The sequence below is a fragment of the Silurus aristotelis genome (assembly GCF_946808225.1).
Source record: "Silurus aristotelis genome assembly, chromosome: 3".
NCBI classification, from domain to species: domain Eukaryota; kingdom Metazoa; phylum Chordata; class Actinopteri; order Siluriformes; family Siluridae; genus Silurus; species Silurus aristotelis.
In genome coordinates this window covers 34431334-34455172 of record NC_139576.1, presented here as the reverse complement: position 1 = coordinate 34455172, position 23839 = coordinate 34431334, and the positions used below count along the sequence as shown (strand labels likewise).

The window sequence follows — 23839 nt, the reverse complement described above, 5'->3', positions numbered from 1 at the left end:
CCAAATGTTTGGTCTCGTGTGTACATTATTTCTCAGGATTTAGAGTCCCCGAGTCTTTTACAACCAATGTACCGCCATGAGAACGTTCCATTTAAAGTTATTGAAGCATCCATTGAATCAGGTACCTCTCACCTTCACAAGCCTGGATATAATACTGCAGTAACAAGTGGAAATACATGATTCATTATCTGCTCTTAAGTTGCAGAGAACAGCTCTGGCCCTTGTTCTCCTGCTGCACAGAGTTTGGAAAAGCCTATCTCTGCCCCTGAACAGGCAGCAGCCCATACTTTACTTAATGGCACTTCACCTGGAGCCACTGGTGAATCCTCCATTGTCAATAGAGCTTTCTGTAGAGACATGAGTGAACGTTGTGCATCTGTGGACATACCACCTGTCCAAATGACAATAGAGCTTCCACAATCTCCTGTAAGACACTCTCAGGATCTTCCAATAGACCTAACAGCCCCAGGAGGGAGCTCCATGGCGCAGGTTCAGACGGATGAACCCGTTAATCACGTGGGCGTTTCGGATTTGAGTGCTGCCCTCTTCTGGAGGAGATGTAATGACGTGGGATGTACGGAGGATATTTTCGCAGACCTCACACGTCAGCTCAACAGCTTGGCCGAAAAGGTGAAGAATGCACATGCCACCAAAGAAGGTGAGAACAGACCCTGTTTCTTTAGTCTTTTTTTTTATTATGAATCCAATAGTGCACAAGACAATTTGAAAAAGCAACAACTGAGACTGGTCTCAATGTGACTCTACAGATTATGCTGTCTCGCTCAGGATACTAGAGGCATCGGGGAAGCTTCCTGAAATCTTCAAACGAATGGAGCAAGGTCTCCTATTTTTAATGCTTTGCATTTAATGATGTATGTCGTAATGTATAAGTTTAAAACACTTATTTATTGGTCATCTTCTCTCTTACAGACTTGGAGGATCAAGAAAGACAGCTGCTGAAAAAGAGAGAGGCATTAAGGGATGCCAAGGCAGTGCTTCGCAAAAATCAGTCCATCTGATGCTAAATAATAATGGTTTTGATAAGTAATTTCTTCTATATTTTTATATACAGTGGAACCCGGTTATGTCGATGTCCTAGGGGGTCGCCAAAAAGCATCGAGATAACCGATGATCGAGATAAACGAAAATCAATATGGCGGCAGTATATTAACGTGCTTGAAATTTCTTTATGTACATGATGTGCGTTAATAAATGAGAATGTGCATGCACGTGTTTTTGGAGGGTTTTTTTACACAACAGCGTTGCCGCGATTTGTTTGATGAAGGCATGCTATAAAAATACATACAGTACATGTTTATCTGTCAGGAATCAGATAAACATGTCTGATTCCTGCCACGCCCCCTCAGACAATGCTTAGACAAAGCGAGAATTTGGCGGTTCCACTTGATAGGGTTGTCGAGTTAACCGAGGTCGAGATAAGTGGGTTCCACTGTATTTTTAATATTTTTTACTATACATTTTACATCAAGCCTAAACTAAATATATATGCATGTTTAGTTTTATGTCTAAGCAGATATTAGCTCTATAAATGGGCTCTGGTTACTGTAGGAAAAGAAATATGCCTTAAATTTTTACTGGCAAATTATTTAATCATCAATTTTAATTCACATTCTCGATTTACAGTTTGTTTGTTTTTTTGCATTCAAAATGAAATGTTCTCAGTTTCGTTTTATATTTTGCATTAAAATTGTATTGTTGGGGCAATATTACCGTAATTTCCGGACTATTAAGCGCACCCAAATATAAGCCGCACCCACTGAATTTCTACACTGAAACTAATGAACTTTACACAGGCTTTAACGAAAGACAGTGTCTGTTACACGACTTGTATCTAAACAGTAGCCTACCAAGAAAGTCATTGTTCACTGTCTTCCTTCTTCCTTTCACAACTATTTCTCTCGGGAGTTTTTCTTTTGGCATCGTCGTGCGTTTAAAAATCACCATCGGTGAAGTTTTTCTCCCGATGCCGTGCAGCTCAGAACACAGGTGAAGTGTGTTTTCATGCCCGGTTGTTTTCAGCGTGATGAATGATTCACATTTCCTGTAGACAGTCCGAGTGAGCGGCAGGTCAAACCTCAGAGGAACATCATCCATATTTATGATGTGGTGCGGCCCGATTCAGTGGGAGCGCATCTGATTTAATATAAAGAGTTTAATTGGTTCACCTGAACCCGTTCCGCAATTTCATTGGTCTAATGTTATGGGTTCAGTTTTTTGGCTTGAAGTTTGTGAAACCGGGAAAAACCCCGGATAAATTAGCCGCTTCATTGTTTAAGCCGCGGGGTTCAAAGCGTGGGAAAAAAGTAGCGGCTTATAGTCTGGAAAATACGGTAGCTCTTTTTTTGGGTCTGTATTGAATTTCTCAACTGTACATCATTGCTACAAGCAAGGATTGAGTAGTTTTGGAATGAAATACTCGGGAATCTAAAAATGGATGTACGAAATTTTCCAGGGAACAAACAAGTTCGAAACAAATACACTTTTATTTGTCGCATTCATATTCATACAGAATACCACATGTAGTTTCAACTTTGTTGAATATTCATCGTATATATACATGTACACAAACAGTATTTTAAGACAATAAACAGACCATACAGACTTTACATAAGGAAAAGTACAGGCACAGCCATTAAACAATATTTGCATATATGATATGCTAATTATACACGGAAGTTAAGGCCGGACTCATGGTAAGACAAAGCCGAGATGTGCTTAAAGTGAATGGCGTTAGACTTAACTATCATAACACCTGTATACTGGAGGTTTACTTTTCTTTAAAGGGCTAGGAAACGCTTTAACAGATGGAAGTGTTTGTATTTTGTGCTGTATTGTATGAACGAGAAAAACGTGAAGAACAGCAGGTGATCTAATCACAATTTCTCCAGGACAGAGATTCTTGGAATGGAATCTAAAAAAAAAGAAAATTCAATTAAAGAAAGAAAAAAGAATCATGTGAATATATTATGTAATGAATGCTGGACGAATGCAGGTGTTAACATATTTCATAAAAGCCTTGGCAGCAGTACTGCATTGGCAGACATAATACAATCTTGCCATGATTTTCATATCTATAAACCATGTGAGTAAATAGAACAAAAGAGGTTTTAAAACCAATGTTTGACTTACTATATGCTTTTTGTGTGTGTGTGTGTGTGTGTGTGTGTGTGTGTGTGTGTGTGTGTGTGTGTGTGTGTGTGTGTCCTTCCTATGATTCTGTGGCTTTGGTTTCTTCATCCACACATTTGCAGTCCTAAAACACAAGTTATCAGCAATGGATTCCCTTATTAATGTAGAGAAAAATGAAACAATTAAAACTAAAATTACATACAAGTTTCTTTTCCTGTTCCTCTGACTCAGAGGTCACCTGATCTTCAGGGATGAAATACTCATAATGCACCACAGAGGGATCCAAGGAAACAGAGCTTTTAATCCATCCTGAAAGAGAAATATAAAGAAAGTGTTGAGAAACAAACGTGTGGGGAAACTGGAGTGAAGGAGGACACGGATTTTGAAGCATAATGGAAAAGCAATCACTACCAAATCATCGCTGTAGCAGACTGAGAGTGGCGGGCCGGGCATTTCTCACCTCGTCTCGTCCTGAATTGACCTGAATCAGTCCACCTCTAAACATTATACCTCATCATTATGAGGCTACGGCTATAGAAACCACTACAGAAACGCAGTATGACTGAGCACTGCACCACATACAGGTATCTCATAGCACAATTCAACAAGTCTCCTTTCACTGCAGCCACAGCTGCGCCCCTGCATACATCATCTCCAGCAGAAGCATCGATAATAACCTCATAAAATGACCATGGTTTTCTGTGCATTTTACTGAGGATTAGAAATTAAGGGAAATTGTGTGTTTTTTGTGAAAATTTTACAGGAAAGAAAATGCAAAAGTATAAATTTGTTAACACCTGTTTTATCTGTTTTGGCTGACATTTTCTTAGCTTTTCTTCTAAAAGACAACTATGAAGTAGGTTTTAGCTTGTGCAGTTTGCTACAGATGCGGTTTGAAAGTAACTAGTGCACTCTGACCATCCAATCATGGGACATGAAAATGCCAACGTATGCTTGCTAGCTTTAGCCCCGGTGTTGCCAACTCAAAATCTGATTGATTACAACAGTTTCATTGTACTTGAAGCTACAGGTGTCTGCGCTGTTGATTCTGAAGGCCTTTGACTCTGGCAACACATGATGATCCGAACATGATTGAATAGAAACTCTAATATAGACATACACTACTAGAAGCAGCATTAATGAGTGTAAAGCTATGAAATGAAGAGAATTGTCTATTAAGAATAATGTTTTATATTCATGGAAAAACATATTATATTGAAATGTAAGTCAGTGATTCTGACCCCGATGGCCCGCCACAGCAGTCAGACATGATAATGTGTCAAATAGCCCATATAGCAGACAAAACATGCACAAGTGCTGAGTCATTGACAATATCGAAGTGGAGAAAAGCTTTGAGTGACACACAATATATACAAACCTAAAGCCCCATGCTTTACCAATAACAGAGCTGAGAGCTTGTGAACGTATACAAGTACCTTTCCTACGATTCTGAAACAGGTTCGATGTACTTAACCACCTGACTCCACTTAAATGGGGGTGTGACCCTGTTTCTGAGAGGAGAATGACCGATCAGAATTGCATAGCACACAACCTGTTGTTTATTTCCTTCTCAATAATTATGGTCATTCAGGATTCGGTTTCAAAAACATAATATTCAAAAGTGAAGTACTTCATGAAGAACAGAGCACCGCTGGCAAATTCATATCTATTAGTTCTACCGTTCCAGTCTGCTAAGATGAAACAGTATGTGTTTGCTGGATATGGCACCTAAGGGTGTTGGGTCACTTTTGACATCTTGTCGTCTGGGTTTGGTGTCAAAGCTGGAGCATGATCCTGCATTTCACAGAAGAAGAAGAAGAAGAAAAAAAACAGATTAAGGAAGGATGTGGATTAAATATTCACTTTTTCTTGTATTCTTTTTGTACTCACTTGTTGCTCTATCTGTTTTTTTGTCCCCGAGGCTGCTCGGTTCATTGTCTTGTTCCTCTTCTACCCTCTGTTTCTTCACATCTCCATTTGTATTACTCAGTCCATCTCTTCCTGGTCTATATATTAATTATTATAAAGTATTATTATTATTATTAAGGTCAACTATATGTACACTGTCATCTTAACAACTAGAGTCTCAACCCAACCCATTTTGGTCAGTGTTCAGTGTTGGGAAGAGTTTATATATATAAAAAAAAAAAACAGATATAAAATCTATTATTTTTTTATTCTATTGTGAATAAAATATGGAATATTGTTTTAAATACTAAATTCTCCATATTTTATTCACAATAGAACATAGAAAACCAAACCAATCAAATGTTCAAACTGAGGAAAAGTAAGGTTATTTTGAATAAAAATAATAATTGGGACAGGGCCATGTTTACAACTGTGTAGCATCCCCTCTTATTTTACCAACATTCTATATGTGTTTGGGAACTGAGCAGATCAACTGCTGGAGTTTTGGGAGAGGAATGTTGTCCTATTCATGTCTGATACAAAATTCCTGCTGCTCAACAGTCCTGGGTATTCTTTGTCATGTTTTTCATTTTATTATGTGCCAAATGGTTTTAATGGTGAAAATTTCTGGACTGCAGACATGCCAGGCAACATCTGGATGGAAGCATTTGTTGCTCTAAAACCTGTACATAACTTTAAACATTGATGGTGCCTTTCCAGATGTGGCAGCCGCCCATTCTATAGGCAATAACGCACCACATACTATCAAAAAACGCTGTAAAGTTTATAACATACCAGATGGTCTCCCTCTCTCCTTTTTAGTCCAGACGATGTGATGTCCAAATAGTTTCCAAATATAATTTTACATTTCCATTTGTCTGACCGCAGAACCGTTTCAACCACAGTTACAGTTTTCCACTTTACTCTTTTTATACCCAATCATACTACCGATCTGCTGACAGGTATCCCAATTAGTTGTTTTTAAGTTTTGTTTTTGGCTCTGTCCCAGCCTTTTTTGATACAACATTATCAGATTTCTAAAGTCTGTTTCTTTATTAGACTTTCTATTATGTAAAAATGTTAAGACTTTTTAACTAAAGATTTTGTAATGCACATTGTACCTTTCAAGTGAATTGTCCTCTGCAGTTAACTGGCTGGTCGTCTTCTGCTGGAAAGCTTCTGTAATACAAATAATGTCATTTGATGGCCTAGTGCATTGATTATAATAAAATACCATTTCAGTTCAATGTGAGTTAGAGGTCTTAAAGAATTCAAGCCTCTGTGGCAATAATCCTTGTACACATTAGTTCAAAGTCATAATAACTATATTACCCCTGCAGGCCTCCAGCTGTCCTGTTAAAAGTTTCCGGATTTCTTTCACCCAGGTTGTCTTAATATCTTCAGATGCTGCCTATATAACAAACAAAAAAGATTTAATAAACTCATAGAAAAACAATAAGGTGAATAATGTGTACAGTGTAAAACACAAACACACCTGCACAGTGTACACCTCGTCTCTGGAGTTCAACCAGATCTCAAACTTTTTATTATCTCCTTTGGCATGTTCAGTGATTCCAATGGCACGCATCTAAAAGAAAATACGAATTCATGAGGTGACCTCCTGAGCAGCCTCAATTCCTGAGTCCACTCAGCGGTTAGTTAATTAAGATGGTTACGATGTAGTAAACGATCATTCCCTATGATCAAAAAATGAACGTGACAAACAAACGTGACAAACAAAACAAAGCTTTTTCAGACTTCCTTCCTGTGAAGAAAAGGTGCAAGCCACAGACAGACTCATAAACACTCGAACCACAAACTCACACTCAGTTCCTGTTTGAAGCTGTAGGATGGCGCCTTTTCATACCCTTCGCCATTTTCTTCACGCTTCTTACAGAAGAGCAGAGCTTTCTCGTGGAGGAACAGGTGTCTCTGCATGGGTTTAAAACGTGCCAGCTCCATCATCTTCACATGGCCACGTTTATGTTCCGCCCACACACTGAATGAACCCTGCATACGTAGCCTGCCCAGATCACCAAGGTTACCCTGCCAAGGTACATGAAACAGAATGGAGTCATGCAAAATGTGCGAAAACGTGTGGGTGTATAAAACTTTGTCCCTCGTCTCACCTCATATCCGTTAATTGCAATGAGGTGCATCGAATCATTGACGGCCTTTAGAATGCCTAGTAAAGATGAGAGCGCTGCCTGCAACTCCACTACACCCTCACAGCCTTTACTGTACTTAATAAGCTCCTGCACACAGACACAAAATTACATCCTGCATTTACATTTTTCGCTTCGCTTAGATCAAAAAGGTATAGCGTAGGAATAATTGGATAATAACGAGGGTATGAACAATGTCACAAATATTGGCTTTTAGGTACAAATGTAGAAATGATGATATTTTTAAGGTTGTGCCGAATTGTTAAAACATTTTTTTCATCTGTATTTAATAAACATATTTAAAAATTTGAATTTGGGATTTAGCATTTAAATTGCAATAATATTTTACCTATGCACATGATTATATCTCTTTTTTCCTTATATACACACAAACACTCGCTTATAGAAATAAATCCACACAAAAATACCTTCAGTAGAAGTTGGTATTTAGTAATTCTCTGAACAGGCTTGAGCAGGTATGAGTCCAACCCCAGTTTGTGTTCCAGTTTCTTCTGACATTCCTATTAGCAAATAAATGATAGATAGATAGATAGATAGATAGATAGATAGATAGATAGATAGATAGATAGATAGATAGATAGATAGATAGATAGATAGATAGATAGATAGATAGATAGATAGATAGATAGATAGATAGACAGACAGACAGGGATGGACGGACGGACGGACGGACGGACGGACGGACGGACGGACAGACAGACAGACAGACAGACAGACAGACAGACAGACAGGGATGGATGGATGGATGGATGGATGGATGGATGGATGGATGGATAGATAGATAGATAGATAGATAGATAGATAGATAGATAGATAGATAGATAGATAGATAGATAGATAGATAGATAGATGGATGGATGGATGGATGGATGGATGGATGGATGGATGGATGGACGGACGGGCAGACAGACAGACAGACAGAGATAGAGAGAGAGAGAGAGAGAGAGAGAGAGAGAGAGAGAGAGAGAGACAGACAGACAGACAGACAGACAGACAGACAGACAGAGATAGATAGATAGATAGATAGATAGATAGATAGATAGATAGATAGATAGATAGATAGATAGATAGATAGATAGATAGATAGATAGATAGATAGACAGACAGACAGACAGACAGACAGACAGACAGACAGACAGACAGGGATGGATGGATGGATGGACGGGCGGGCGGGCGGACGGACGGACGGACGGACGGACGGACGGACGGACGGACGGACGGACGGACAGACAGACAGACAGACAGACAGACAGAGATAGAAAGATAGAGAGAGAGAGAGAGAGAGAGAGAGAGAGAGAGAGACAGACAGACAGACAGACAGACAGACAGACAGACAGACAGACAGACAGACAGACAGACAGAGATAGATAGATAGATAGATAGATAGATAGATAGATAGATAGATAGATAGATAGATAGATAGATAGATAGATAGATAGATAGATAGATATTAGCAAATATTTAGATATAGTTCCACATATTTGCGCATGTCTACAGCACAGCCTACTGCGATTATATGTGTGTTTCTCTGAGCTCACCTGAAAGAATGCACAGTCTGAGCACTGTCTCCACAGGCTCTCAGATCGAGGTTTATTCTGGCAGTATTTCTCATAAATCTGCAGGTCTCCCATCTAATATAATGGCAGACCCATAATATTAAATGTAGTGAACCACTGTCCTCTTGTCTTAACTCAAAATATTTTATATCAGGACAAACTCACCCTTTCCAGAAAACAGCGTCCTACAAGCTCAGGGTGATCTGTGTAAGTCTCCAACTCTCTCAAAAATGTCCTAAGGGGGTTTAGTATATAGAAAACCAATTAAATGTTGGCACACAATCAAACAAACCACACTTCAATGAAATGAAACCTCTGTTGCGTACGTTTTATGAAAGAAATAGATCTCCTGCATGTTGCCGAACAGCACGTTCTGTTTGTTCTGCAGGGCAGCGGGGATGATGGAAGCCATGGCCGGATTGTCCATTTCAGCTGCATAGCCCTGCATAGTACCAAATAGCACACATGTCCTCCATGTTAGTTAAACTGGGCGGGCAGGAGCACATCACAATGACACATAGGGATTAAACTAACTTGCAGTCTATAAACCCCAGACATCTGCATCATATCTAGGTTTGTTTTTAATTCAAAATGAACAGACACGTATTGTCTTTATAGATGCTGACGATTCTTTAAAGGCAAAAATAAATAAATAAATAATGAAAGAAGACTTCAGGGCTTCAGAGATGTGATCCGAAGACAGTCTATGAAATCTTTGTGTTTCTACTACCACTAGTTTAAGATCTGTTACCTGCAGAACACACAGAAGTTCTTCTACATATGCTCTTTCTGTTTCCAGGAGCTCGTTCATTACATGCCTGCAACCACAGACACAAATAAATGCATAATAATTCCAGAAAAAATATGTAGAATATAGGAAATTCTCCTATTGTTTTGAATCACTGACGGACCTGCGGAGTACAGCCAGGTTTTCCTCCTCGTCTGACAGCGAGGCAGTACGGCTGCCTTCGTTATTTTGCTCAGAAGACACCTACACAAAAGCTCACAGTTAGCTAAGTGTTCCATACAGTATAACAGATTTGAAGATCTGAACGTGTGGCGCATGTGTATGTTTGGGGAAACTGTACAAATTGAAGCATAGGGGCTGTCCATTAAAGTGTCCCCCCCCCCCCCCCCTCACTTGATTAGAAAAATATCTTACTTCATTATAGTGACTCTGTGAGTCAGTGCTAGCGTAGCTCTTTCCACAACCTCTAAGAGCTGAAAGAGAATACAAACATTGTATTTAGAGCAGTCTAGTGCGAATGAAGGAATAACAATTTAAAAGAAGATACCAGACACTGACTTGGTGAGGATGGAGGTGATTTAATGGCTTCGGGTGTTGGGGCTACAGGCTGGACCGGGCGTGTCTGTTTGGCTGCTAGCTTCTTTAGACTGACCCTCCTTTTCTCAAACATCTCCTGTAGCAAAGCCCTCTTTCCAAAAACTTGCTCTATTTGTTCCTTTAACACACACACACACACACACACACACACACACACACACACACACACACACACAGACACATTCTTAAGAAATGGTGCACATGTACATTCCAGCACAGTGAAATTATTGTCTTCACATATCCCAGTTTGTATAGAAGCTGTGGTCAGAGATGATACAGCGCCCCTAGAGTTTGAAGGGTTAAGGGCCTTGCTCAAGGGCCCAAAAGTGGCAGCTTGGTGACACTGAAGCTTGAACCATCAACCTTCTGATCAGGAACCAAGCATCTTAACCACTAAGCTACTACTCTTCAAAAGTATTTCTCCATGAAGCATATTTTCCTTTTATCCGAATCAACTTTTGCAAAATTCGTCAATTTTTACTCGTATTCACCAGTAGTGGGTTGCCAAACACTGTAAATATACACTTTAACCATCTCGTGCACAATATAAGTGCTTTAAAGAGGTTTTAACATAACAAAATGAGTAAATATGAATATGAACAATCTCTGATGTGAAACGTGGCTCTCCTCATGAACTCATCTCCTCACCTTCAATTCTTCATTTAACACGCTTTCGTACTCTTTGCAGAACACACACACATCCCACTGCTGCAGCTCAATGGCCGTTTCCATGTAGCCCTCCAGCTCTTGCAGTGCAGACTCCGCCCCCTCCTGTGACTGACACTTATCAAGCTGCTGAGATGCCAGCATGTAAATACCATCATCGTGCCAATTACACACCTGAAAGTGAGAGTTCGATATAAATAGCATGTATAAGAACCGTTTCGTAGACCAGCAGAATAAAAACGTTGTCTCAATTCATCCTTAATATAGAATTTGTCTTTTCAAAATCCATAATTTAGTAAAAAGACAGTGAAATGTGTGTGTGTGTGTGTGTGTGTGTGTGTGTGTGTGTGTGTGTGTGTGTGTGTGTGTGTGTGTGTGTGTGTGTTCTCACACTCTGTAGTTTCTGATGGAGCTCTATGGCCTGGAGCAACATACTTCTCTTGGCTTTGAGCTTCTGTAAAAGTTTCTCTCTGGCATTTTGCAGCTCGGTGCATTTCATCATGACATTTTCGTCCCCATTTTCGCAGCTACCAATAAAACGTGTGCCTTCGTTAACCAAGGCTTCTATCCTGTCCAAAAGTTCCTGTTTGGATGAAAGAGTGGGAAAAAATAGAATGATGAGAACTAGACATCCATTATAGGCTTTCATAGATGTAATCATTGTAGAAATGATGTGTGGTTATAATCTATATAGGGTAAAAAAAAACAACTTACAAGTGATCTATTTTCCTGGTCGCTCAGTTCTCTGAGGAGATGTTCTGCATGGGTTTGGCTTATTCCTATATGTGAGACAGCAGCCATTCTCTCATTCATGAGCTTCATTTCTGTTGATACCTACAACCCGAATATCATAACAAGCTTATGGCGACTTGTTACATGTATAGAGAAAGATTTAGTGTTGAGTTAATAATGAAGTGTGTATGAGACCTGCTGAAAGTTGTGCTCAAACTGGCAGAGTTGCAAGCACAATTCCAGCTTATTCTGATGCTGTATCCAGAAATCATCGAACGCTGCTGAGCTCTCATTTAACTGCGACAGTAATCTGAGAAAACAACACGTTTGACCAAATTTTGAAAGTGTATACGAAATTGGGGTGAATTCTACATTAAAGAGTTTTCACCGATGCACAGTGGCCAAGTTCTCCAGCTGGTCTGGATTCAGAGCGCTGTCTGGGTCCCTGTGCACCGGTTCACGGATGTTCCCCAAGATGATTCGCCCTTGTCCCAGCGCTCCTGCTAGCTCCTCCTTTGGAAAGCAATTCATGTCAAATCAGGTAATGGTACTCTATTTCAAAACCTAGACATTTTAGATGAATTGTACCCTAATGCTTTGTTTCTTGCTGCTGTGTGTGTTGAGCAGATTGCTGGTGGCTTGAGGGGTGTTGGGGAGGTCAGTCTCAGCCAGTTCCCTGCCTAAAACCTGCAGTCTTTGTGTCATCCGCTTGACTAGGAAAGCAAAGCCTTCTATGCCCTACAGTACAAGGAAACACAACATGGGTTAAAGTTACAAGATGGAAATGTTTTGGTCAGTTGTTCATTACACTTAGATGTGCCTTTATATAATATGTATTTTATATTCATTATAATGAATGAATTCGATATTAATTTTGTTATTGCTGTTTGAATAGTGTCAGTATGTTACAATTGTAAAACCGTTATGGTATGACCCAAACTCAGTATTGTCTATAATATAGTTCTATTGAAGACCAGGTACTTTTCCACACTTGACAACCAAGAATAGGAAGCTAATGCTATTGTGGGCAACTGGTAAGTTGGAAAAAAACAATCCCTGTTCCAATCTTTAATCTGTTCGAGTGAACCTGTGCCCACTGTAGCCTCAGGCCTGCCTCTGGATAGTGTTATTTTCGATTGAAGGCCACTCTGTGCAGCTTGGGACGGTTTCTCATCAACGCCTTGGGTGGATCCATGAAATTCCGGAGTAAGAACGGGAGCTTTGAGGATGGATTTGGAGTGTAGGTAATGTCAACAGTCTGCTACACTGACTCAGGACTACTTTTCGCTTCTGATCATCATCACTGTACCCCGCAACATCGTATATCTGCTACAAATGGACATTTGTTGCAACCCAGATGAGGATGGGGTTCCTCTTAAGTCTGGTTCCTCTCAAGGTTTCTTCCTTATGCCGTCTCGGGGAGTTTTTCCTTCACCACAGTCGCCACCGGCTCACTCATCAGGGACAAACTTACTTATAAAGAACATATTCACTTTTAATCACCATATTATCTGTGTAAAGCTGCTTTGAGACAATGTTCATTGTTAAAAGCGCCATACAAATAAAAATAATTTTAAATTCTATTCTTGGAAGACAGAATTGAACCCTTCTTCTATTGGAGAAGATTCCACTTGTTCTCAGTTGAATATATCCACTGTATTATGAAAACCTGTTTTGTACTTGTTTAAGCATATTTATTATAGATGGAGCTTCTTACTGTGCGGTGGGAAATCCAGGTGTTATGGCAATATTGCTGAGTACCACCGAGTTCTTGGGTCAGTTGGCTTTGCTCTATATATGAATGTAGCTCATCCAGTGTACTCAGCATGATAACCTATTCACACAGAGACACACAACATATTCTTTACAGTCAGACATGTAATGAATGTAAAAGCACTGGTGAAACGTTGTTTGCTTACCGGCACTTTCATCTTGAAATCATCACCATGGTACTTGAAGAAAATGTCTGAAAGAGTGCGCTGCAGGAGTGTGTGGGGCCGTAGCACCAGAACCAGGCGTAGGTTTCCTGGAAAGCCGCTCTGGTAATATAGAACAAAATAGGGTTAAAAAAATACCATCACTTTCTGTGATCACATGACCAACACAGATTTTCAGATTTTATATAAATATAATGCACCTTCATACACACTTACTGAGATACGGAGTAATGTTCCTTTCACACATGCCCAGCGATCCTGGCGCCTGTCAATCACTAAGATGAAGCCAACTCCTGCCGCACTTAAGCTGAAACACACACATTACTGTCACCACCTAAATTATTAGTACCATAAATCAGAATAGGCTTTATGGGAAAAAAGGATGGTTAAAAATATACACTATTCACAATAATTATAATCTAAAAGCAAATATTTTTGCATACCAAACAGTCTTTAGGCATAGATAGATATGTACACGAAAGTACAAATCACTAAGAATATCTTCTTCTTCTTTCGGCTTCTCCCCTTAGGGGGCGCCACAGAGGATCATCCGTCTTTATACCCCCCTGTCCTCTACATCTGCCTCTTTCACACCAACTACCTGCATGTCTTCCCTCACCACATCCATAAACCTCCTCCTTGGTCTTCCTCTTTTCCTCCTTCCTGGTGTCTCCATCCTCAGCATTCTCCTACCGATATACCCCATGTCCCTCCTCTGCACATGTTCAAATCATCTCAATCTCGCCTTCCTCACCCTGTCTCCATCGTCGTCACTCCCAACGAAAACCTCAACATCTTCAGCTCTGCTACCTCCAGCTCCACTTCCTGTCTTTTACTCAATGCCGCTAAAATATAAATATACTAAAAATTAACACTAGAATTTTAAGTATGCATCCATAAAGGGTAAGTGATTGTACTCTTGCCTGGTGCTTGTAATAATAGCAAACACTCTCCTCCCAAAACTGGATGCTACTGCCAGGACGTTTAACACCAATCAATACAAAATCAAGACAGACAACTAATAATTACAGATTCATTTTAAAAATCAGAGAGGAACCATTCTTTACCTGGGAACGCTTGTCAGATAGGTGAGAACATTGTGAAACTCTTGATCACTGATCTCACCAAATGATGGAAATTCTGGGAAGATGATGATGGGACTACCATCCTGCCCTCTGCCACCTAAAAGAAGTCAGAGCAGAAATGAGGGAGGAAAAGATCTCAAACCAGCAGTGGGGCAAAAGGGACGAATGTTGCCTGGGCTTCTACAGCGATTGTACAGATTGAAATCTGCAATATACATATTTCTGATACTGTAGATTTTATAGAGATATCAATATGGACAGAGTCACTGAGATGTCATTAAGGATACATGGTCACAGTCTGTATGATGGTACCTATAAGTTTATCCCTATTGAGCGAGTCAGTGGCAACAGAGGCAACCACAAACTCCATTAGGTGGTATGAGTAAGAAACCTTGAGAGGAACCAGACTCAAAAGGGCCTCCATCCACATCTGGGTGGCACAGAATGTCTATTCATGATAGTTTTATCACTGCTGTGATAAAGTGTGCTGTTCAATGAACTGGGTGCTTGGATGCTGAACCGTTCATGCAACTGTAGTCCTAAGCATTTGTATTATATTTATTTATATTAAAACCAGTCCAAATACTTTTCCTGCAAATGACGTGTTTCATGGAAACGCATTTTTGACTGCATGAAGGAATAACGTGTGAAGAGAAATGGTGTGTGTGTGCAGCACAGTCTCAGTGTGTGTGTGTGTGTGTGTGTGTGTGTGTGTGTGTGTGTGTGTGTGTGTGTGTGTGTGTGTGTGTGAGAGAAAAAGATGGGAGCTGGGTACCACATGATCCAAATATTAATCCGGCTAGTCATGTCTATTCTTCCTGTCTCCATGACAACAAGCTGCACAGTCATCCTTTAGGTCAGAGTGCTTCATTTAAATAGAAACCAATCTGTCAGCAGCTACTAATTCTCTCACTCTCATGCACATGCACTCATCTGACCCTCTGCTCTACTTTGGCATATCATTTTAACAATGCTTCAGAAAAGCTCTTGTGAATCCAGCCGGTTTCTACACATAAACTGTTCAACATTTTCCAACCTAGAAATACGCTCTTATTATGGATAAGCGCAGAAATCAGAGCGTAGCATGTGTTTAAAATCACAAGAAAGCATGTGTTGAAACATTCATACCGCCTCCTTCTGGTTACAGAATTATGCAAAACCATGGGTGCCGCATGAAGTATAAGTGTAACACCTGCTACATTTGTACTGCATCTTGTTTTACATCTTTTTAGGCTAAAAACTGAGGCAAAACAGTGCTAATATTAGCGTAATATTACGCTAAGATTCGTTCTCATAATAATGAATTGCAGATACATTGAAATTAATTGCAAATACATTTTAAAAAAAAGGAGTAATTGGTTTGCGTGGGGTTCTTGTCAGAGCACCAAACGTCTGATTTGGAACACTATACTTCTGATCCATGCTAGCATGATAGCATCATGCAGTTCCTGTACTACAGAACCTCCACTAGCCTGGACTGTTCAATCAATGCAGCTTGAGTCCACACGTATTTAAAATCGAGATTCATTAGACCGTGCTACATTTTTCCTGTCTTCAGTTGTTCAGTGTTGGTAAACCGGTGCTCAATGGCTAAGAGAAGGAAGAGCTTGACATGGGCTTCTGCTGTTGTAGCTCATCTCCCTCGAAGTTCAGTGTGGTGTGCATTCGGAGATGCTTTTCTGTGTTTGTCTGTGTTGCTGGTGCTTTTTGAACCAGTCTGGTCATTCTATCTCAATCTGGATGTTTTTGCACTATACTGAGTAAACTCTAGAGCATGGGTCACCAACCTTTTTGAAACTGAGAGCTACTTCTTAGGTACCGTATAATGTGAAAAAAAATTTACATTGACATTTTCAAATTCACACCAATGCAAGTGTGATTTAAAAAAGAATAGCGACAAATATAATGAGATGCAGCTCACTGGTAAGTGGCGCTATGGTGAGCTGTTTTTAGAAAAGGCCCGCGGGCAACTCATGTGGTGTGACCCCCCTGCTCTAGAGTCTGTTGTGTATAATGATAAACCTCTTATGTGTAAACTCAACTCAATATAAAACCAAATCTATATATTTTCAATACTAAACTGATTTTGATACAAATATATCGATATATTAATGACACCCCTACTGTACATGCACATCATAAAAATTTGCATTACAGTAATAAGTGTTATAATTATTATGAGTCTGACATGTAAAGGGATGATTCTGATTTTACCAGACAGGATAGCAAACTTCTTCTTCAGCTCAGTGATGATGTCAGCAGCACAGATTGGACTCGTCTCCTTTTGCATAATCTCATCTGTTAAAACACAAAGACACACAATTTGAGTATTGAGAGTTGTGAGGCTGTTTTGCTGCATCTGGTACAGGATCAGACTTAAATCTGAACAAGACACAATGAAATATCAAGACTACAAAGCCATTCTGGAGCACAGTGGCAAAAAGCTTCATCTCAGTCACAGTTCATGGGTCGACAACAGCATATTGAGCCATTTAGACCCGGTTCCTCTAATAATTTCTTTCTTAGACCATCTAACCTGCCATAATCACCACTCGCTTTCTCATTAGGGATAAACTTATAAGGATGCAAATTTCTAAAATATTTCTGCTAGGCTGATTTTGGACAATGTCTATTGTATGTCTACATAACAGTTATACAAATACGAATTAAAGTGAAAATTGAATTAAATGCAACCAAAAATGTCTAATAAAAAAAATACCTAATCTCAATTATATCCAATATCTATTAAAAATGTTTTAATCATCTAGTCAGGATAAGACATCCTTCAAAAATGAGATAGGTGGAGCAGTTTGCTCATGAAGATTGGCCCAAGATGGTCCAAAAGTCTCATTGAGAGCTACAGGAACCACTTGTTTTGTACGATTACTTCTAATCATTTTTTTTCAGAGAAAATTTAGGGGGGATTTTTTCGTGAATGGTATCAACAAATTTTTTCCATGCATAAAAATTTCTTTTGATGAAAATGCATATTTTAAATAAAACGTTACTTCCTTTTACAAAACAAATAATATATTTATGATTTGATAAAGCTCGACATTAGAAGCTCAAATAAAATATTTTGCCCAGAGGGGCTTCCACACACAGCACCAGACACCAAGTAAGGGTGGGACAGAGTACTAGGTGTACTTACAAAGGTGTAATTAAGAAACAAGAGAACAGTGTTAGGATTTTGGAGTCAGGTTCGTACCTTGGGGGAATTCGCCTCACACACACACTCTCACACTCAGAGGGGCTCAGCTACTGTTACAGTGGGCACTAGAGTCAGTTAACTTCCTCGTGAGTCTCACAGGCATATCCTTTTTTCCCATTCCCATAGACAGACAGACACACAGGCACATATGGCACACACACACACACACACACACACACACAAGCGCGCGCGCGCGCACACACACACACACACACACACACACACACACACACACTGCATTAGGGACCACAATCAAGTAACATGAGATTTTAGAAAAATTCTAAAAGACTGCAAATTCACATTCAGAATTTTAAAAAGTCAAGCAAATGAAACAATGAGAATTTTGATAGATGATAGATAGATAGATAGATAGATAGATAGATAGATAGATAGATAGATAGATAGATAGATAGATAGATAGATAGATAGATAGACAGACAGACAGACAGACAGACAGACAGACAGACAGACAGACAGACAGACAGACAGACTGACTGACTGAAAGACTGACTGACTGACTGACTGACTAAGATAGATAGATAGATAGATAGATAGATAGACAGACAGACAGACAGACAGACAGACAGACAGACAGACAGACAGACAGACAGACAGACTGACTGACTGACTGACTGACTGACTGACTGACTGACTGACAGACAGACAGACAGACAGATAGGTTTTTGTTTAGTTGTGTACAGTAAAGCCTATTTCCCTTATTCTTCTATTCTGATTGTCATCTTCCCTCACATACTCACATTCTTTGTCTTATGGTCTAAGTATACAGGGAAGCTCAGCAAAAAAAAAGCCTGTCTGTTGTTACTTGGAACTTACTGTAGAGTCGACAGCAGCAGAGAGTCAAGCGGTGGTATTTTTCTGCCTCTTTCAGGGGAATACGAACACATTTCCCTCGTCCTCCGTTGTGTACATCCATATCCTCTGACTTCCCTGTACCTCACAGCTACTCTCTAATGGTATAATACGAGACAGCTTATAACCACATCCAGGTTGTGTGGGAACTCCCTACCTGAGACAGGTGCCTGAATCAACTAACATCTCTCTCTCTCTTTCTCTCTCTCTCTCTCTCTCTCTCTCTCTCTCTCTCTCTCTCTCTGTCTCTCTCTCTCTCTCTCTCTCTCTCTCTCTCTCTCTCTCTCTCTCTCTCTCTCTCTATTTCTCTCTATTTTTCTTTTAAACACTGCTTCAGTAAATCCTACACCCCCATCATAAGAACCCTTTTCATTCACTTCTGACAGCCATTGATGAATAGATGTCTGTGTGTGTGTGTGTGTGTGTGTGTGTGTGTGTGTGTGTGTGTGTGTGTGTGTGTGTGTGTGTGTGTGTGTGTTTGATCTTATCAGGCAAAATGTTATAACAAAGGCTGGATTCAGGCCATTCAAATGATGTGTGCTATCTGTGGCCAACATAGTGAAAGTTAAAGAGGCAGACTCTTAAAAACAATGCATCCTTATAGCGCTCCAGGGTACTGGTGGAAACTGGGCTACTGTTGGCCGAAGGAGGAGAAGGAGAGGAGGAAGATGTCCACAGAGACAGCAGGAAAAGGAGAAGTGTAGGAGAGTGGAGGTTTGGGTTGGTACCTCAGATGTTGGTACTATGACTGGTAAAGGGAGAGAGGGAGCTGATATGATGCAGAAGAGAACGGTAGATATAGTGTGTGTCCAAGTGGAAGTGGAAGAGGAGAAAGACCAAGAACAGATACAAATAGGTCTACGGTGAATTCTGTAATCTGTGGCAAATGAACATACAGTAGATGAGAGCTAACTGATCTATCAAAGATGTGCTGTCCTCTGTGTTCCTACAGATAGCACTAGCAATAGAGAATCGGGCTTTTCTAGTCAAATTAAAGTCATGTGACCAATTGACTTCTTGAGATTCCCTTTGACTGACTAATGTAATATATATAGTATAAAATACATTTACTTTTATTAAAACATGGATCATGACAAAAAACATATCCTGAACATTATGTCATGTAAAGGAGGTGAAAGTGCAGACTTTTAGTGAGAAAAATGCAAAACGACCAAACAAGAACTAAAAACCAACAGACGGTAAAGCTAGAAATTAGAAACAAGACTAATTCAGGCACGACAAGAAACATACTGGAGACGATCAAGGTGACACTGAAAAACTTGGACCTACTGTAAATAGTGGTGCAAGGAAAAGGTGTGTGTGACCCGTGGTGCTGACGAGCCTGGGCTGATTAGAAATGTAGTGCATGTGCAATTTCATCTTGGAACGGTGCAAATATAGGAATATAATAAGGAAACCACAGACACCAAACATTCCTGGCTAATCACCTGAACATCATTTGTGTATTAGATGATTTTGTAGGCATGTGAAATTTAATTTTTGGTCAATAAATCGGAATGATAAAGGATCAAAAAACAAATAAGGAGGAATACAGGAAATGAGAACGGGAGTGTAAAGTGTTAGAAAAATCTGATTTGGCTCACTAACTTAGTATTATAATTAATTCCATGTTAAATTGTATTGAATGCTCATGGCTGGACTGGGAAAGCTGTCGCAAAGTAGAGCAGAACTTTAACGGGAAACATGGAAAGCTCATCACACACCAGATTGAAAGTCCAAGCTTGGAGAGACGAGTGTGTGTGTTTCCAGGATGTTTTGTAGCTACATATAAATATGTATAACATATATGTAAATATGCAGGTATGCAGGTAAAATATAGAGTATAAAATCGAATAAATAATCATTACTAATTTAGTTATATTCCTATAAGACCTATAGTAAACACATTTAAAAGGCGGTTGCATTTTATAAAACATACAAGGAAATAAATACGTTTCATTTCAAACTCACCCTGACCCCATGTCAGTGTCATAAAGGGAAACTGTACTATGCTGACTCGTCGTTTCCTAGGCTTCTTCAACATGTTTTTTTTTTCTCAACTCTGCTAGAACCCTTTGCTAAGCACACGACCGGTACAATCTCTAAAAAAATGCAGATATGCTCCTTGACTCCTAAAGCTTTGAGCTAGCAGCTGTGTGTCATCACCAACTGAACTGTTACTGTGAAAGAGCCACAGCTTTGTTTGCTTTGCTTGTGATGTCTGGTTTTGTACTCAAGTCCTGCTGCTCACACACACTCACACACACACACACACACGATGTGTCCTACAAAACACCTCCAGCAGGGATCCCACAGGAAACCACACAGTATGGATTTGCACTGTGTTTTCTCTTACTGCTGCCTCAGACAAGGAATCAGTAGTAATAAAGAGTAGTGTCGTTTTTTTAGCTAATTTTGTCGTTCTTGCAAAAGGGCACTGACGAGTGTGTACACACACAGAGCTACAGTACACACTGATTTTCAGAAATATACCTAAAGATATAGTAATTGCTATGAAAGTCATACACTGCTTTTTATAAAGCCAAAATGGGCGCAAGAAATTCTGACTGTCATTTTCAAGTCTACTGTTGCCTGCAAGGTAACTGGTGTTGTATCTTCCCAGTTCAACTGATTCCACCCTCAGTGTTCAGACGATACTGTATTGGTCTTGAAGGACAAGAGAGGATGTCCTATCTGGGCGAAGGACAGATAGGACATCCTCTCTTGTCCTTCAAGAGAGGATGTCCTATCTGGGCGAAGGAGCTCATTTCTTGGCCAAAAAAATGTAAAAAGAAGCCGCAAAAGATGAAAAACGACTAAGGCTAATGACTAATTCATAGTAATGTTGCAAATACAAAAATGACAGTAATTATAAACAGTTAGTTTTTGTCAGGGACCCCAGTTTAGCTGGATTTGTGGGCATTTGTTTGTACAAAGTTCTCTTATGCCATAGCGGGTTGAGGTCTGGACTTTCACATCAGGTAACAATCTGGACTCTTAATTGCAACACCTTGTTTCTGTTCGTTTTTCAGCCATTCTGTTGTAATTTGCTGCTGTGCTTATGGTTAATTGTCCTATTGCATGACCTAATTTTAGCCAAGCTTAAGCTGTGGGACAGATGGCCTCACATTTGACACTAGAATACTGTGCTATGGAGAGCCAACTCAATGACTGCAAGTTGCCCAGATCCTGTGGCTACAAAATAAGCCCAGATCATCACCCTCCACTTCCCCCTGATATGCTGTATTCAGTTTTTGCCAAACTCTGGCCAGACATCTCCACTTTTGTCTATTAAATGCCATTGTTCCAGGTTTGTTCAGCTGCGGCATTGAAAACCTAAACTGTGTAGCCAAACCTTCCAGTACTTTTCAGCCATTTTCAAATTCTACTGTCATGAACGTTGTCATTTAATATGCTGAATGAGGCCTGTAGGTGTCTGAAATGTAACTATTTTTTCATTGCTTGACCTTGAGGTGGATTTGCTGGGATGTCCAATCCTGGGATGATTTGCAACCGTCTTAAATTATTGAATTGTTTGGAAATGGCCTTATAACCCCTCCCAGATTGATGAGCAGCAACAGGTGCTTCTCCAGAATGATCTGCTGATGTTTTTCCTCCTTGGCAGTGTGATAACACATTTTGAATGCTCCACACCACCACACTGATAAAACATGGGCTTTTATAGAGGTGGTTGCACTTGTTGGTTGTTGTTAATCAAGAGTATTTGATTAGTAGCAACTGGCTGCTATTTAGCCGATTGATTCTTATAGAAGCACTTGGCGTAGGTTTTCACACATTTTGGCTTTATTTATAAAAAAAATTAATAATGACAGTGTAATATGTCGTGTGTTGTTCATCTGAGGTTGAATTTATCGCATAAATATGAAGGTCACATGACACATCATTAAGCCCTATTTCGACACTAAATATGTACCAGTGTGGTTTTATGCATCCTTCAGTCCTGATTCTGTATTTAGGGTTTTTTAAATAATGATTGGTCAAGAAATCTTACCAAAAAGAAAAAAACCTCTGTATTTTCATATGCAGTGGCTAAATTGCTAATATAATTGTATAATATATAAATACAATTTGTCGATTTTGCTACGATTGCACAGTGAGCTCGACACAAAAACAATTGAATAAATTTAAGGGTTGTTTTTTGTTCCCCAGGAAATTTTTTATTTCAAATTTGTATTTAATAAAAAAAAAGATAAAGTCATGAAATACCAAATGCAAAATGTCCAATTTTAAAAACAATTTTGCCAACATGATCTTTCCCCTTGAATTCATAAACATAGCTTTGGATGAATATGTGATGGAGACAGATGGTCGTCACAAAAAATGGCAGGAAAACACAAGAACAGGTGATGTTCATTCCCACATAGACACGCACTTCTTACCAATGTTATGACTGACATAGCTCAGTCTACGCAGCAGCTCTCGCACAACCCCCTTCTTAGAGTTCACCCAGACCATCGCCATCCTCCAAGCGTGAGCAGGAAAATAGATGATAGAGGAGGCTGGGATGCAGAGGGAAGAGGAAATGCAGCAGCCTGTTGTACCTCAATTGCTGCCAATGCGCTTTTGCATAGCACTGAAAATGGAGAACTAGTGCAAGGAGGAGAGAAAGCACTATGATGGTGGGTCTGTGTGTGAGACTGAAAAGCAGAGAGATCTTCTTATACCAAGACACGCATGTGCATAAAACCCCAAGAGCTGAACCTGTGATATGGTGCCACCTTCAGTATTGTAGAAGCTTCCACACTCTGCAAAAATGAAGAAATACAGACATTTTTTGGTCAGAAAAGATTCATAGGTTCAAAATGGGATCGAGGATTTGACATGACACGTCCCGCAGGTATTTTACAATCAAGTTTGAAAGAAATAAGAGTAGATAAGATTGTCATTGCATTATAATATGCTGTTTAGCAGCTAGATCAGAGGTGACCAATCATTTTTCCTTGGCCGGCCGTGGACCAAAAATAAACGTTGCATTATACCACATATTATATTACAGTTAAAGATGTTATGGTTCCTCTGAAATATGATTGGCATTTATAATTAAAAAAAAAATGTATGAAAAACAAAAATGAACATAAATTGTTATGTAATGTAATGAGATACATGAAGCTGCTTCTTATATATGACGTGCCAAAGGTCACCATGGGCCAACTTCGGACCACCAGCCCTATT

The 23839-nt window shown here is 39.6% G+C and overlaps 2 protein-coding genes across 10 annotated transcripts; one reads left to right on the top strand and one right to left on the bottom strand.

Moving 5' to 3' along the window:
- The first annotated feature begins 36 nt into the window (after positions 1–36).
- Positions 37–1693, top strand: LOC310724064 (uncharacterized protein). Its single transcript, XM_083537831.1, has 5 exons — positions 37–121; positions 200–658; positions 768–839; positions 931–1069; positions 1456–1693. The coding sequence occupies exons 1-4, from the start codon at positions 67–69 to the stop codon at positions 1017–1019; spliced, it is 675 nt and encodes a 224-aa protein (XP_083393957.1). The 5' UTR covers positions 37–66; the 3' UTR covers positions 1020–1069; positions 1456–1693.
- A 1514-nt stretch (positions 1694–3207) lies between these two features.
- mcf2lb (mcf.2 cell line derived transforming sequence-like b) lies at positions 3208–23357 on the bottom strand. Of its 9 annotated transcripts, none has more exons than XM_083537711.1 (29): positions 18611–18870; positions 16780–16863; positions 14548–14662; positions 13697–13787; positions 13463–13582; positions 13261–13377; positions 12132–12281; positions 11932–12056; positions 11739–11853; positions 11526–11645; positions 11203–11394; positions 10794–10985; positions 10107–10263; positions 9963–10021; positions 9712–9791; positions 9552–9618; positions 9127–9242; positions 8966–9035; positions 8783–8875; positions 7652–7744; positions 7188–7313; positions 6883–7104; positions 6554–6646; positions 6391–6469; positions 6180–6237; positions 5041–5156; positions 4879–4944; positions 3353–3459; positions 3208–3274 (listed from the first exon to the last, which is right to left on the bottom strand). In XM_083537711.1, exons 1-29 carry the CDS (start codon positions 18708–18710, stop codon positions 3230–3232), a joined length of 3168 nt encoding a protein of 1055 aa, XP_083393837.1. In that variant the 5' UTR covers positions 18711–18870; the 3' UTR covers positions 3208–3229. The 9 variants fall into 9 exon arrangements, with proteins under 9 accessions (XP_083393837.1, XP_083393833.1, XP_083393832.1 ...); XM_083537707.1 differs by lacking the exon at positions 18611–18870 and adding exons at positions 4587–4661; positions 23047–23357 and having other exon boundaries at positions 3214–3459; XM_083537706.1 differs by adding an exon at positions 4587–4661 and having other exon boundaries at positions 3214–3459.
- Positions 23358–23839: the final 482 nt, after the last annotated feature.